The following is a 17,128-nucleotide window of genomic DNA, read 5'->3' on the forward strand; positions in this document are numbered from 1 at the left end:
CAACTCTGAAAAACTGCCCAGAAAGCACTCAGTCTAAAACAGAGCGCAGTGCCCCAAACACGTGTTGTCTATCTGCCGTGTTTCCTTAGTCAGTGTTTTATCCCTCAGGCATCCTGAGGCCTCAGCCCCTGCACACCTGTTCTCCTGCAGGCTCCCTGCCTGGAGAGCTGAGGGCGGAGTGGAGTAAGCACACGAGTACAATACCTTGTCTAACTTCACCCGAGACTCTCCTCCGCATTCCAGGGGTGTGGTGAGGTTGTTTAAGTCCTGACCCCAGAAGGCAAAAAACTTCTCAATTCGGAGACTACGAAGAGCGTAATACCCAGCATTCCGTATTCCGTATTTCTGCCCCACGCTCATCACTTCATTGTACACGTGCAGGGCGTACTAGAGGGAGAGACGAGAGGTCAGTAATGAGCAGACCTTCAGCACTGAAGATGGCGCGCAGCTGGCTGTCCCTGCTACCTGGACAGGGCAGGAGGTTGGCTATAATCCTCAGGAGCCCCATTGCCACAGCCCAGACTTAAGCTCCAGGAAAGCAGCACCCGTCTCTTCACTTCTCTAGAATGTCTAGGATCTAAGTACACAGCAGCACGACATAACTCACAGAAGCTCTCTTACCATTCAGCAAACAACCAATCTCGTAACCGCCTCTCCGGCAGCCACGCTTTCTCCCCACTGTGTTCTCTTGCCCCTGCTCCCCAACCCTGGTCCTTCCCTCGTGCACTGGCCCACGCTGTGAAACTAGTATTGCACGTAACTCTAGGTGTGCATGCACAACTCTGATCTGTCACACCAACTGTGGCATCTCAGCCCTAGAGCAGGTCACAGAGGACCCCAGAAAGCAGAGCCCTCCTACCACGTCCCGCAGCATCCAGTCTCTCACACTGCTTCGTTTTCGGTTCCAGATATGTTTAAGTACCAGATAACTTAAATGAGCAGAAAGTTTTCCAACTTAAATGAGGAGAAAGTTTTCCAAATTGAAAGCAAATAATCTAAACATACTATGTTAAGCCTAAAGCCCAACAACAACTATACTGTTTACTTTAAAAACTATAACTCAGAGAAAACAAGACACAGAAAAATGAGAAAGACAGATGTTATATAATCCACACTTATGTGTAGAATCTTTAAAAAAAAAAAAACCACCCAAAAAAACCCCAAATAGCATCCAAACTCATAGACAAGAGACCAGGTGGTTACTGGTAGGTAGAGGGGTGAGGACTGGAGGAAGGTGGTCAAAAGGTACAAACTTCCTTGTAAGGTAGGTACTAGGGACGTAGTGTCCACCATGTGACTACAGTTGACACTGCTGTCTGATACATATCAAAGTTAAGAGTAAATCCTGAGAGGAGTTATCACAGGAAAACAATTTTTCTTTCTTTTTTATTGAAGCTGTATGAGATAGTGAATGCTAAGTCTATGTAACTCAATCCATTATACTGTCCACCTTAATCTTAAACAATGATGTATATAAATTATATCTCAATATAACTGGGGGGAACAAGGAAAAGCAGCTTCATTGGTATTGCAATTCTTTGATGTATATGGCTCTATAAACTGTACTACTGCAGCCAAACAGGCCTTGACTAAACAGAACAATGTGGTCAAGACGATTTTAGATGTGGACAAGGGAGTCTGAGCTATTGGTACAACACAGCCTGTGGTATGTGTGTAAGTCAAACATTGGAGACAGCAAAGGTGGGTGGAGGAGACCAGTGGGGACTGGCTGGGCAAGGAGAGTAAGAATGAGGCGTATCTTAGGTGGGTTCAGTGTCTCAAGCTGAATGCTGTGTCTGAGTTAAGAGGAAGACAGAGGAGGAAAAACTGAAAGCAAGTTACTAGTCTTGGACTAGAGAAGAGCAAAGGGAAAAGTAGGTCCCCACCGTTTACTCACTTTCTCACTAAATGCCAGGGATTGAGGGTAAACAATCTGCCGTCTGCCACCATGCTTCTGGAAGCCATCTCCTCTAAGAGACAAGTATAACCTTCTTGAGGACAAAAACCAGCTTGAAAAGAACCCAAGCAGTGCAAAAATTACCTCTTGGACTCATGGAAAACATGAATAAGAATGGGACCAGCCCAAGAGAATCAGGTGGGAAACAGAGCTTCCCCCTCCTGATGGGCTTTGCTGATTAATGACCTGGGAGCGGGTGGTCACACCTCAGTGACCTGATAGTCACAGTTGATCCCGTCGGTACAGGCAAAATGTGCCAGCTATATGTGTATCAGCTCTTCTCAAATTGTAACATTTGAGTGTGAAAAAGAAGATGAAATTTCATGGGATGGCAAATCCATGCTTCATGTAATAATTAAAAGGAAACCTAATACCATGAGTAACATGACTGATGTCAAGAACGTGAGGATGCTGAGGATCAGTGCTACTTGTCACAACTGGACACAGGAAAGAAAATGCAGGAATAAAAATTGTTAAGAAACAAGAAAAATGATTACTATTTGTATATGGTCAGACTGAACTCTGGCAATTCCAGAGAAACAACTAAAAAACAGCTATAAACAGTAAGACAGTTAAGGAAGAAAACAGGTTAAAGCATTAATAAACAGAAGAAAAAAGCTTTTAGAAATCATAATCACCTAGAAGATACTAGAATAAAGATACCCTTCCTATTCACAATAGCAACACCACCAAAATATTATTCATATAAATTTATAACATCTACATGAGGAAAACTTCAAAATACCTCTGAAGGTCACACACACATGTTACAGAATGTTTAACAGGAAGATTCCTGTGTGCTCTTTTCTGTCTCTCATAAATCCTCTGTTACTTATCAGTTCCTGGTAACGACTGTGGCGGCACGCTGCTCCCAGGACTGAGGTTCCTTCAGTAAACATTCTCCTTACGACAAAACTGCTTAGTCACGACCCTCTTTCTTGAGATATGGATTGTCTTCTGACATTATGACCACTGTTAATTCCTTGTTTCCTTGATAACAGTTGCTGTACGTCTGGTTTTCTGATCTTTATCATTGTTGAAAGAAATTCCTTGCACAATAGCCTATATATACTCACAGAAAGATCATTAAAGCACCCTTGCTCCACCAGAGGCTTGGGTCCCCGTGTCTTTCTTTCTCTCTCTCTCTCTCCCTCCAGCTAATTCTCTGGAGCGTGGAAACCCGCCAAGCTTACTCTCCTGCCTGGGCTTTCAAGACCTCTTCGAGAGGACACCCTGTGCCTTCATGAGCGGTGCAAGCCCTGTTCAAGGGTTTTATTGGTTCTCTGCGTTAAACCAGGGAATATTAGCTTCTTTCTCTCTTTCACTTTCTTATTGTCGACTCCGGATTACCAGGTTCCGGTCCATTAAAGGACCACAACACACACACACAAACCCAAATAAAAAAGGTACATTCTGATTGTAATATTCAACACACGTAAGAATGTCAACTCTTCCTAACTGACAAACATAACACAACCCCCAAAATCAGGGTGTTTTTAACTAGATGATTATAAATGTTTATGAGGGAGCATAAGGAAATAGGAATTATTTTCCACAGTTTTCCAAGCTGTGAAGGAGGAAAGCATTACCAAGTATTAAAATGAACAATAAAGACTCAATAATTAAGATAATGTGGTCCTGGATAAACAAAACAGAATAAAGGTCCAGAAATATACCCAAATGTAGCAACTTGGTATGTGATAAAGGTAGAATCTCATGCTGATTGGTTATCCATGTTAGAAAAAATAGCTCATAAAGTGTACCAAGAGACAGTGCAAAAGGTTGGTGCATTTAAATATTTAAAAAGCTCCACAAACCCCTAAATAGCAATAACACAAACTATAAATAAATTAAAAAATAAAAAAACCTGAAAACACCAGAAGAAAAGAGGAAAAATTTTATAACTCTGGGGTGGGGAAGCCCGTTCTATGTATCAAAGTTTGGAAGCCACAAAAGGTTGATCAATTCACCTACCAAAAAAATAAATTTGTTTTTGCAACATACGGAACATTTTCCATAATAAAAAGTAAAATGAAAAAAACCCTTCAACATGGTAAAAACAACAACAACAACAACAAATCAAGACAAATGGAAAAAAAAATTTACAACTTAACAGTAAGGACTGTCTGGTTCAGAGAAATTAGGTAAAAAGACTAATAATTTAATACATAAATGGACAAAAGATAGAGCCAGAACATTCATTCATACAGCACTTAATAAGCATTTACTACGTGCCAAGCTCCTCTGTGCTGGTGATACAGAAGTTAAATAACTCTGCGTTCAGCAAACCTGTATTTAAAACGGGTAAACTGTTGAACAAAATAAAGAAAATTTATATTCTGAGAGACACTGGTAAGCACCCTGAAGAAAAACAGGGAAGGGGGCTAGGGAGGAGGGGGCTGGTGGATGCAGCTTTAAAGAAGGTCTCATCAAGAAGGCGAGGCGTGAGCAGACCTGAAGCAGGTGTGGCCCTCAGCCTGGTGGCGCTATGAAGGACGGACTGCCAAGGACAGCTGAGGGCAGGCGGAAAGGCCCCGAGGCTTCAGACGCTCGCCCAGCAGGGAGTGAAGGGCCGGGAGCGAGAGCCAGGAAGACGGGAGATAGGAGCAGCCCCGAGAAGGGCAGGCAGAGCAGTGCGGGCCTGCGGACAGGCTTTTACTCAGAGGGAGCCCGGTTTTGAAAAGCAGCTTGATCTCTTGCATAAAACCTCACTGACAAACTGCTTGCACCCATCGGCCCAAGAGTGAGAACCTGGTGCTGGTGCAAGCAAAAGAAAAAGGGACTCTTGTTCACTGCGGAACTTTTTATAACAGCCAAGGATGAGAAACTCCATAAATGTCTATTAATAGCAGACTAGTTAAACTATGATTCAGGGCCTTCCCTGGGGGTCCAGTGGCTAAGACTCTGCACTCCCAATGCAGGAGGCCTGGGTTCCATCCCTGGTCAGAGAATGTGCTGCAACAGACTCAAGATCCCACATGTTGCAACTAAGACCCAGCACAGCCAAATAAATATTTTTAAAATAAATGATTCAACTATATAATGGAATACTGTAGCACTTTAATTAAAAAATGAAGGAAAAAAGGAAAAGGAAGCTCTTTCTTAGGTCCTGGCAGGGACCTAAGATCTGTAAACTGTTAGGTAAAACAATCAAGATGAAGAAGTGCAGTATGCTTCCACTTGTGTTTCTAAAAAGGGGTTGTGAAGATGTCTTTGAACTTGCTTCCATACGTACAAAACTCTGACGTGATATAAACTAACAATTATATCACTCCTGGTGGCTGGTGAGAACTGGTCAGTGGCGCTGAACACATTTTAGAGATGTTTAATTTTAGACCATGTGAATGTTCTAGACCTACAGAAAACAGTAAAAATGTCACACCCTCTCTCACGCAGCCAGCCACAGCGAGGAAGGCTGGCAGACGGGCCCTCTGCGCCCCCCTACCCCCGCCCCGTGGCGCTCACCTCTATGGGGATGTAGAGCATGAACCCCGGCTCGCCTGTGTGCGTCATGCTCATCACCCGGATCCCGTTGGCGTAGCCCACGCTCATCTCCTGTGGAGACCAAGGGAGGGGGTCACCGTGGAGGTGTCAGAGGATGAAGGTCTCAGGAGCCCTCTCATTAGCTCTGCACCCTCCCTGCGTCTGACCCTGGAGGAGACAGACACATGTGAATGAAACAATTTCTTCCCTGATGGTCTGTTTCCAGGCAATGGGGTCACTAGGCGCATAGCCCAGCCTCTCAACGCCCAGCTGAGGAGTGCCAGTCCAGCCGCTGGGGGAGTGGAGGCAGTCTTGGACAAGCAGGAAACACTTCTCTCCACAAAGTCCTGCTGAAGATCTGCTGTAGTTTTAGTCAAGACGTCAGGAGCTATGAAGAGCAGGCAAATGTTCCCTGGCAGACCAGCCCTGGGCACCTGCCCCAGAGACGACGCTGGTTCACCTGCTACCCTGGGGGCAGACACTGAGCTCCCCGTGTTCTGAACATGTTTCCAGCAGCAGTGACCCAAAAGGGCCTCTGACTCAACCGCGCTCTGTGGCGGGGTGTGCGGAGCCCCAGACGGCCCCCAGCAGGCCGCTTCCGTGGGGAGCAGGCTGGGGCAGTGTGCCGAGGCACAAAGGCGTGGGCAAGCCTCTTCCGAGCAAAGAAAGGGCTCTGACAGGGCCGGCCGACAGCTAACAGAGCTTTCTGCTGCTTTAACTGTGCCACAGAGAAGAGAGAGCTGTGAAGTCACTTAAGAGGAACCTGACTTCAGTCTGAACTTCAAAGAGCACCCCGTCAGTAACCGTCCCAGAGCTGCCTGTGACAGTTGCCAAAACAGCCGTCTGTGCGGACCTCTCCATCTGCTGCTTCCCAGAGCGTTCAGCTGTCCTTCCTTTCACTCAGCTGCACTTTGTTTCACTCACATCTAGTTGCCAAGTATAAGAAAGAAAGCTACGTCTGTTGTTTAGGGATTCACCTAGCCATTTCTTATCTGAAGGAGCACCACATACACAGAAGTTACTTTGTGTGTGGAAAAGAGGAAGCTCTGCATGGAGAGAAGCGACCTGACCTCGGCTGGTGTTTCTTGGCATCAGTTTCATAATATTACAACATAAGAATGTAATCCACTGGCTTCCCTGGTAGGTCAGCTGGGAAAGAATCTGCCTGAATGCAGGAGACCCCGGCTCAATTCCTGGGTCGGGAAGATCGCCTGGAGAAGGGATAGGCTACCCACTCCAATCTTCTTGGGCTTCCTTGTGGCTCAGCTGGTATAGAATCCGCCTGCAATGTGGGAGACCTGGGTTTGATCCCTGGGTTGGGAAGATCCCCCTGGAGAAGAGAAAGGCTACCCACTCCAGTATTCTGGCCTGGAGAATTCCGTGGACTATACAGTCTATGGGGTCAAAGAGTCGGACACGACTGAGCGACTTTCACTTTCACAGAAAGCAAAAAATATATAGAACTGATATTGAGAAAAGTTAGGTCCACTTTAACGACATCAAGTTTATTAAATAAGAAGACTGTCAAGAATGGAAAACAGTGGATATACTCATTTTGTTTGCTTAACATAAGAACACACTCTGTGGATGTTAACACCATAATGAGAACATGTAATTGTAATCTCTATACAAGAACATTCCCTGCTTATTTAAAAACTAGAAGTTTTCCAGTACTCACCTTGCAAAACAGACTTGGGAAGTGGTCTGGAGTCATAGGGGCATAGGACAACTCGGACAGCACGTCCACAGCTCGAGGACCAATCAGGTTGAGGGCTAAAGGGGAAAGAACAGGACATGTCTGGCTGCTCCAGGTGAACAGCTGAGCCAATGGGGAAGGTCTGTTCTGGACTTGCTCACCTATGGCCGGGTCTGGGTGGCAAGACCATGAAAACCTTCCTGTGTTTAGGCAGTCCTAGGCAAACACACTTCTCCTGACAAGGCTGCTAAGTGCTGCCACTGACTCCTGGCATGTGAGAGCCTGGTCAGTTGTGGCCTTTTCCTGGGTACAAAGGAAGACGAGCCTCTACAGCCTCCTCTGCCGGGAGACTGGGAGCATGAGGCCAGAGGACAGGAGTCCACTCCCAGGGCTGGCCCTGAACACCTGCATAGGTCCCGCTCCCCTCCTCTTTCCAGTACAGCTGTGTGATGGAAAAGCCCCAAACACAAATCAGTAACAGGAGAGCCCGAGGAGAGCTGCCCCTTAGCCGGGATCTGTGACAGCAGCTGAGCACATCATATATCAGATACCCTCAGACAGACTGGAAAACAGGCTGGCTTCCCTAAGCTTCTAGTTTTCCAATCTGGTAGCAAGAAGGCCATCATATTTGCTACGATGAACTCGCCTCTAGTGGAGGCGAGGCAAGGGTCCTTTAAGTGAGAAGCAGGGAGGGGCTAAGCTGGAATTAGGGGTCAGAAGAGAAAGGGCTGCTCCATGAGAGGACTGCTGAGGGGGAGATAATCAGGAAATAAGTTAACTATCCTTAAGAAGCATTTACTTACTAAAAAAAACCAAAAACTAAGGGGAAATTGTGACGAAAACAATACTTACATGATGAATTAAAATAATTTAATAATGAGCCATCCGTTAATTCAACAAATATTTGCACTCTGATTTGCAGCCAAAGATGGAGAAGCTCTATACAGTCAGCAAAAACAAGACCAGGAGCTGACTGTGGCTCAGACCATGAACTCCTTATTGCCAAATTCAGACTTAAAATGAAGAAAGTAGGGAAAACCACTAGACCATTCAGGTATGACCTAAATCAAATCCCTTATGATTATACAGTAGAAGTGAGAAATAGATTTAAGTGACTAGATCTGATAGATAGAGTGCCTGATGAACTATGGAATGAGGTTCGTGACACTGTATAGGAGACAGGGATCAAGACCATTCCTGTAGGAAAGAAATGCAAAAAAGCAAAATGGCTGTCTGGGGAGGCCTTACAAATAGCTGTGAAAAGAAGAGAAGCAAAAAGCAAAGGAGAAAAGGAAAGATATAAACATCTGAATGCAGAGTTCCAAAGAAGAGCAAGAAGAGATAAGAAAGCCTTCTTCAGTGATCAATGCAAAGAAATAGAGGAAAACAACAGAATGGGAAAGACTAGGGATCTCTTCAAGAAAATCAGAGATACCAAAGGAACATTTCATGCAAAGATGAGCTCGATAAAGGACAGAAATGGTATGGACCTAACAGAAGCAGAAGATATTAAGAAGAGGTGGCAAGAATACCCAGAAGAACTGTACAAAAAAGATCTTCACAACCCAGATGATCACAATGGTGTGATCACTGACCTAGAGCCAGACATCCTGGAATGTGAAGTCAAGTGGGCCTTAGAAAGCATCACTACAAACAAAGCTAGTGGAGGTAATGGAATTCCAGTTGAGCTATTCCAAATCCTGAAAGATGATGCTGTCAAAGTGCTGCACTCAATATGCCAGCAAATTTGGAAAACTCAGCAGTGGCCACAGGACTGGAAAAGGTCAGTTTTCATTCCAATCCCAAAGAAAGGCAATGCCAAAGAATGCTCAAACTACCGCACAATTGCACTCATCTCACACACTAGTAAAGTAATGCTCAAAATCCTCCAAGCCAGGCTTCAGCAATATGTGAACCGTGAACTTCCTGATGTTCAAGCTGGTTTTAGAAAAGGCAGAGGAACCAGAGATCAAATTGCCAACATCCGCTGGATCATGGAAAAAGCAAGAGAGTTCCAGAAAAACATCTATTTCTGCTTTATTGACTATGCCAAAGCCTTCGACTGTGTGGATCACAATAAACTGTGGAAAATTCTGAAAGAGATGGGAATCCCAGACTACCTGATCTGCCTCTTGAGAAATTTGTATGCAGGTCAGGAAGCAACAGTTAGAACTGGACATGGGAACAACAGACTGGTTCCAAATAGGAAAAGGAGTTCGTCAAGGCTGTATATTGTCACCCTGTTTATTTAACTTATATGCAGAGTACATCATGAGAAATGCTGGACTGAAAGAAACACAAACTGGAATCAAGATTGCCGGGAGAAATATCAATAACCTCAGATATGCAGATGACACCACCCTTATGGCAGAAAGTGAAGAGGAACTCAAAAGCCTCTTGATGAAAGTGAAAGTGGAGAGTGAAAAAGTTGGCTTAAAGCTCAACATTCAGAAAATGAAGATCATGGCATCCAGTCCCACCACTTCATGGGAAATAGATGGGGAAACAGTAGAAACAGTGTCAGTCTTTATTTTTCTGGGCTCCAAAATCACTGCAGATGGTGACTGCAGCCATGAAATTAAAAGACGCTTACTCCTTGGAAGGAAAGTTATGATCAACCTAGATAGCATATTCAAAAGCAGAGACATTACTTTGCCAACAAAGGTTCGTCTAGTCAAGGCTATGGGTTTTCCAGTGGTCATGTATGGATGAGAGAGTTGGACTGTGAAGAAGGCTGAGCGCCGAAGAATTGATGCTTTTGAATGGTGGTGTTGGAGAAGACTCTTGAGAGTCCCTTGGACTGCAAGGAGATCCAAGCAGTCCATTCTGAAGGAGATCAGCCCTGGGATTTCTTTGGAAGGAATGATGCTAAAGCTGAAACTCCAGTACTTTGGCCACCTCATGTGAAGAGCTGACTCACTGGAAAAGACTCTGATGCTGGGAGGGATTGGGGGCAGGAGGAGAAGGGGACGACAGAGGATGAGATGGCTGGGTGGCATCACTGACTCGATGGACGTGAGTCTGAGTGAACTCCGGGAGTTGGTGATGGACAGGGAGGCCTGGCGTGCTGTGATTCATGGGGTCGCAAAGAGTCGGACACGACTGAGCGACTGATCTGATCTGACGCTGACTATAGGGGATACAGCAGTAACAACACAAACAGAGAAGCAATAAGTCATCCCACGCTTCACTTATAACATGGGGAAGCGCTAGGGATCGACTGGCTATGACCAGGAGCCTCTTATAAGAGGCTAATTCTGATACTCCTGAACATCAGATATGAAGAAGGCAAATGGAGAAGACAAACCTGGATTACGGGGCCAGCCGACCCCGGAGGGCCCCCTGACCCTGAAGGGCCCCTTACCAGTGTATTTCCAGGTGACGTCCTCCAGAATCAGGTTGCTGTCTTCTGGCATGTACTTCTTAAGCCAAGCCCAACAATGGACCTGCTGGTCGGTTGGAGAAATCATGAAGAAACTGAAAGTGAGACCAAAAGTAATCAAAACCAGGCGGCAGAAGAATGATCAGGAAGCAGCGGGTTCTCAGCTAGAGTCAATGCAATGTACAGAACGTGGCCAGCGGTCTCTTCACTTTCAGGAAGGGCCAAGAGCACATCCTTCCAGGACACACCACATCAGGACAAAGCAAGGTTCTGGCGTCCTGCTAGTGCCAAGAAATCACACAGCCTACTAACGTAAGATAAGGCACCTTCTCCCAGTAGAATAACTAATTCTCCACACTAGGTTTTAAATCATCTGGTGCGTTTTCTCCCCCCTCCTCGTGGGGCGGTGGAGTGGGGTGTGTGTGTGCGCGTGCGTGTGCACGGGCGCTGCTGATGAACTGGCCATACATTAATGAAATGTTTTTTGTTCTCAGTGTTATTAACGGGGTCCTGCAGAAGTGGCCACGCCGTCTAGGGCCCATGTGCGGAAGGAGCGGGGCGGCGCCTGGCTCACCTGCGCTTGCTCAGCCGGGCTATGCTGCAGTCGTTTTCGTACCCACCACGCTCGTTGAGCATGCCGGTATGCACGATGTGGCCGACGGGCACGTCAAGGTCGTTGGAGAAGAGGTACTGGAGAATTTCTAATGCCTGATCCCCGGTGGACTGTAGGGTTGGGAAATGAAACAGAGATAACAGATGTAAGAACCTCTGGCTGGCAAGGAGGCCTGACGTGCAAGGCCACTTGCTGAGAAAATTCAACTAGCTGGCCCTCGTACAACAACATCTGCAGATTCACCCCACTGCAAGGAGCTCAGGTAAGCTAGCTACTGATTCTAGTGTCAAATGGGCCTCTACAAGCAGAGAAAGAATCAGAAACAAAGAGCTACAAATTCCAGAAAATGTTATAATTCAGTTGACACACTAAAATATACCCGCGTTCTTACAGAATCAGTTTTGAAGTGACAGATGATAAACAACAGGCATATAATAAACATGCATGTTTCCAAGTCTGTTCTTTTGGTTCTCAAATACTTACTGTTATTTCAAACTTTGTGAAAGAGGACATGTCAATGACACACACGGCTTCCTTACAGCACTTGACTTCGGACTCCACAATCTCAAACCAGTCTGGCTTGTAGAAAGTCTTGCTCTGCTCCAAGGCCAGGAGGTCTATAGGACAGAGAAAACCAAAGGAAGAAGGAAAAGGAGGGTATTTGTCCTGGTGAGTTTCCTTGATAGCTTAGGACAGTATAATTGGTTTTTATTATTTATTCTCCAGGAACACAGTCGAGCTGTACTGATTTAAAAATAAGGTTTAAGACTTCCCTAGTGGTCCGGTGGTTAAGAATCTGCCTGTCAATAAGGGGACACAGGCTTGATTCCTGACCCAGGAAGATCCCACATGCCATGGAGCAACTAAACCTGTGCACACAACTCCCAGAGCCTGTTGGGGGCCAGAGTGAGGCACTCCGCCCGTGGCAAAGGTCATGATGAAGGAGGCTCGACATACGCAGAGGCAGGATAGAGCCTCAGGAGTCCCCCTGGAAATCCTCGAGTATCTACCCCCATAACCAGAGCCTGACTGCTTTACTACTTTGTGCTCTCACCTACACCTCTGACTTTACGGGGGGCTATCCCCCACCACCTCTTTCGGAGAAGGAGTTGACTTAGAGCTCCAGTTAATAAAAACTCCTGGGCGTGACAAAGAGTGTTTTAACCTACAAACTCCTCTGAAGGTACTCTGGCCTGCCTGACAGGCTTGTCCGGCCACATGTGATTGCTCACAGCCTCCCAACTGTGAGAGGCACGAGATGCTTTAAACCTTCTAAAAACAGGTTCCTTAGAAAAGTTAGAAAACTATTAGTATAAGTATAATGGGCTGATTAGAAATTGTATTGATGAAGAGTTTTTCATTTGTTGAGCCAATGTTTGTTGCTAAGTGTCCACATCCCCTGCCCTTACACACATTAATGAATATATAGAAGAAATAAATATTAACCTTTGATATTAATCACGTTAGACCTTAGGCTAAGTAAATTCTTTCCTTAACTAAAACCCACTATACCCTCACCCTATAGGAACTTTATTTGGGTGGCGTCTGTTTTAAGAATAATCACCCCCGGAGAAATAAGTGTCCTGGTTGACTGACCGCTGTCACAAGGAGAGGGTCATAAATTGTCAGCAGGCCCCCTGGCCAGAAGATGATCTAACACCCCTAAGACCTCTGTATACATTTGTATGAAGCACCTGACTTTGATAAAAGTCAGGACTGCTGACCCCGTGTGACTTTTGCATAACATCTCAGTGTATAAAAGTAGACCATGGAAAATAAAGAATTGGGATCAGTTCCTCGAAAGACTGGTCTCCCCATGTCACTCTCTCTCTCTCACTCTGGCTGAGTCTCCATCTGGAGCGCGGAACCCGCCATGCTTACTAATTATGCCTGGGCTTCTAAGATCCGACCAGGGAGGCCTCAGAGTCTCCTCTCCTTTGGGAGAACGGAAGGACGCCTGCGGCCTACGTAAGTGGTGCAAACTTCTTGTCTTGAAGTTTTATTGGTCTCCCGCGTAAACCAAGCTACTCAGCCTCTTTTCTCCACTGAATTTTCCTACTGAGCTATCCTCATTCTATTACTCTTTACATCTCTAATTAATATCTAATTGAAGCTATTGTATCCTGATCCTCGCCGACGCCGTCCCCGCTTCGAATACCCTGGATCAGCCGGGGCTGGACCCCAGCAGGAGCCCGCGTGCCCTAGAGCCTGTGCTCTGCAACGAGACCCCGTGCACCACAACCAGAGAGCGGCCCCCATGGGCCACGGCTGAGAGCGCCCCAGCTCAGCAACAGAGACCTGACACAGCCAAAAATCCGTGATTTAAAACCAGACCAAACCCAGATTTATTATTCTTAGGACAAAAAGAACAAATAATGAGAACGTGCCTTCTTACCCTTGTCTGGTGGTATGAAGTACTTTGGCCTCTCGAATCCATGTTTCTCCATCCACCTGGCTCCCTGTGCATCCAGCCGGTCATAGAGAGGAGAGGTGCGTAACTGCCTTCCAGTCTGGAAGTCCCAACGGGGAACCTTCAGGTCGTAGAGCAGAGCTAGGAGATGGAAGAGCAGGCCGTGAGAGCCCAAGCCACAGAGCTGAGTACCCATATCCACGAGACTCTGGAGTTGCTTCCATTCAAAAGAGCATGCTTTCCAGGCTGCTGTAGCCCAACTTCCCAACAATACCCAGTGTGACAGGAATGTTCCAGAAGAAAGGATTGCATTGTAAGAGCTGGTGTCGCCCCTCCACAGAGTTATACAGCTGTGAGTCACGTCACGACTCCAGATCTTTGTTTATAATTATTTTTAAGCTAGCAGGTGGAAACAATGGGAGAAAGGGTTCTAAACCTTGCCGAGCTCCCAGCAGGGATGAAGCTCACGTCTACACAGGACACAGGAGGTTACATAGTGTGAAACATTGGCACCTGCTTCTTTCCAGTGCCTGTGTGGTTGGAGTCTCAGACCTGTCGCACACTTGCCCTAGTATTTAACCATTTCTGAAGCAAAAGGGCACACAGCGTACTTGATATGGTGGCTCTGGAACCTGACAGGTTGCAGTCTGTCCCACTGACACTGTTACGTAACAAAGCTAGGGGCAGAATTCACTTCTCCTAATGTCCAATCTGCAACAGTAATAAGTAAAAATACCCAGAAAGAGCATGATCTTTAGTGTCTTCCAGAGAGAAGACTGGACTTCACACAAGGCCAAACAAGAGGTACTTTGCTGAGGCAGAAGCAAGTGTGCTGCCCTCTCTGAACTGCCCAGAGCTCTTCTGGGCTTTAGGTTCTACCTTCCAATTCCCCATTTTCTGTCATGCCTGAAACTTCCAACTCATGAGAATCAGAGAAGGGCCCCCAAAGTGCTGTATCTTCAAGAAGCTCAAGTTTCATTACGATTTGCACAGAAAATAAAAAATCTTGGCAGTCACACATACGGCTACCAGCCCGTGCACCACAACCACTGAAGCCGGTGTTGCCTGGAGTCTGCGCTCTGCAAAGAGAAGCCACCGCACCACAGCAGAGCAGTCCTCCCTGCCGTAACCGAGAAAGGCCCACAGGCAACGCCGGACACCCAGCACAGCCAAAAATGAATGAATTAGACATAAACATATATATATATTTAAAGCTATCTCTAAAGGGCTCACTGGGAAATAAAAAGCCAAGACAAGATAGTAATCCTTCCAAGTCAGAAGCAAAAACAAAGAGAAAGCAGGAATGCATGTCTGGTATTTACATGAGACGTGATTTCCTATCTGGTGAGCATATGGTGGGTTGATGATGAGAGTCACTTGTGCTTTGAGACTAACTTGACAAATTCTCTGCCTTGGAAAGCAAACTACGATCTCAAAGACCAAGTGGAGAGCGAGCATTCACTGTGACACAACAAAGTGAAAAGAAGGCAAAGACAAGAATGTTCAAGCAGCTGCTGCTGCGAGCCCGACAGGAGTGACCCCGGTACGTCCCGGTCCACTTCCTGGTCACAGAGGTAAGTACTGTACAGCACACAAAACAAAACAGTTCACACATGTCGTGGGTACAATGCTCCCAACACAGGCCTGAAACGGTCAAACGCCAGGAGCCCAACTTGAAGCGACTGAGGAAGAACCGAGGAAGACTCTGCCCCTGTGGAGACACAGCCAGTCAGACGCCTGCGGAGGGGGCAGTGGGGATGCAGCTTCACTCACGCATGACCTCCATGACACGGTGGCGCAGGAAGGTTCGGCTGCTCTGGAGGGCTCCAAACCGCTTCAGGTCCAGTTCCCAGACGTTTTCCGAGGGGTAGCCATGCACCATCCATTCAGCGAGGTACCTGCAAAGGGGGAAGTTGCCAGGCCTCTCAGCAACGTGACACTCAGCGTGGGACTAGGACTCAAGCACCAATGGGCTCGAAAGACCCTGTCTTGTCAAGACTGGCTGAACGATTCTCTAATCCCTTAACTTCTGGAGGAAGCAAATGAGATCCACCTACTGCTCTCACAAGACCACCATGAGGACATGAGCACTAATGGTGAGACTGCCTGGGAAGAATTAGGGCATGGCAGCCCACTCCAGTATTCTTGCCTGGGAAATCCCATGGACAGCGGAGCCTGGTGGGCTACAGTCTACAGAGTCGCAGAGTCAGACATGACTGAGTGACTCAGTACACACGCATGAAGTCAGTCAGTCAGCGCAGTCGCTCAGTCATGTCCGGCTCTGCGACCCCATGAATCGCAGCACGCCAGGCCTCCCTGTCCATCACCAACTCCTGGAGGTCACTCAGACTCACGTCCATCGAGTCAGTGATGCCATCCAGCCATCTCATCCTCTGTCGTCCCCTTCTCCTCCTGCCCCCAATCCCTCCCAGCATCAGAGTCTTTTCCAATGAGTCAACTCTTCACATGAGGTGGCCAAAGTACTGGAGTTTCAGCTTTAGCATCATTCCTTCCAAAGAAATCCCAGGGCTGATCTCCTTCAGAATGGACTGCGTGGATCTCCTTGCAGTCCAAGGGACTCTCAAGAGTCTTCTCCAACACCACAGTTCAAAAGCATCAATTCTTCGGTGCTCAGCTTTCTTCACAGTCCAACTCTCACATCCATACATGACCACAGGAAAACCCATAGCCTTGACTAGACAGACCTTTGTTGGTAAAGTAATGTCTCTGCTTTTCAATATGCTATCTAGGTTGGTCATAACTTTTCTTCCAAGGAGTAAGGGTCTTTTAATTTCATGGCTGCAGTCACCATCTGCAGTGATTTTGGAGCCCAGAAAAATAAAGACTGACACTGTTTCCACTGTTTCCCCATCTATTTCCCATGAAGTGATGGGACCAGAGGCCATGATCTTCGTTTTCTGAATGTTGAGTTTTAAGCCAACTTTTTCACTCTCCTCTTTCACCTTCATCAAGAGGCTTTTTACAAGTTTCAATGCCATTCTCCCAAATCTTCCCACCCTCGCCCTCTCTCACAGAGTCCATAAGACTGTTCTATACATCAGTGTCTCTTTTGCTGTCTCGTACACAGGGTTATTGTTACCATCTTTCTAAATTCCATATATATGCGTTAGTATACTGTATTGGTGTTTTTCTTTCTGGCTTACTTCACTCAGTATAATAGGCTCCAAAATATCATGTATGAAATGAGTTGCCAGTCCAGGTTCAATGCACGATACTGGATGCTTGGGGCTGGTGCACTGGGACGACCCAGAGGGATGGAATGGGGAGGGAGGAGGGAGGAGGGTTCAGGATGGGGAACACATGTATACCTGTGGCAGATTCATTTTGATATTTGGCAAAACTAATACAATTATGTAAAGTTTAAAAATAAAATAAAATTAAAAAAAAAAAAAAAAAGAGGCTTTTTAGTTCCTCTTCACTTTCTGCCATAAGGGTGGTGTCATCTGCATATCTGAGGTTATTGATAGTTCTCCTGGCAATCTTGATTCCAGCTTGTGCTTCTTCCAGCCCAGAGTTTCTCATGATGTACTCTGCATATAAGTTAAATAAGCAGGGTGACAATATAC

The 17,128-nt window shown here is 46.3% G+C and overlaps 1 protein-coding gene across 3 annotated transcripts in view; it reads right to left on the minus strand.

The window, feature by feature from the left end:
- PDPR (pyruvate dehydrogenase phosphatase regulatory subunit) overlaps window positions 1-17,128 on the minus strand; it is a 46,305-nt gene that overhangs the window by 6,328 nt on the left and 22,849 nt on the right. For all 3 annotated transcript variants that reach the window (XM_055551315.1, XM_055551314.1, XM_055551316.1), the window contains exons 10-17: window positions 15,315-15,439; window positions 13,527-13,682; window positions 11,615-11,748; window positions 11,093-11,241; window positions 10,501-10,613; window positions 7,119-7,213; window positions 5,423-5,512; window positions 205-387 (exon numbers count right to left, since the gene is read on the minus strand). In XM_055551315.1, coding sequence (XP_055407290.1) covers window positions 205-387; window positions 5,423-5,512; window positions 7,119-7,213; window positions 10,501-10,613; window positions 11,093-11,241; window positions 11,615-11,748; window positions 13,527-13,682; window positions 15,315-15,439 — 1,045 coding nt within the window. The remainder of the gene's footprint in view (window positions 1-204; window positions 388-5,422; window positions 5,513-7,118; window positions 7,214-10,500; window positions 10,614-11,092; window positions 11,242-11,614; window positions 11,749-13,526; window positions 13,683-15,314; window positions 15,440-17,128) is intronic.

Source organism: Bubalus kerabau, chromosome 17, assembly GCF_029407905.1.
Source record: "Bubalus kerabau isolate K-KA32 ecotype Philippines breed swamp buffalo chromosome 17, PCC_UOA_SB_1v2, whole genome shotgun sequence".
Lineage (NCBI taxonomy): Eukaryota > Metazoa > Chordata > Mammalia > Artiodactyla > Bovidae > Bubalus > Bubalus kerabau.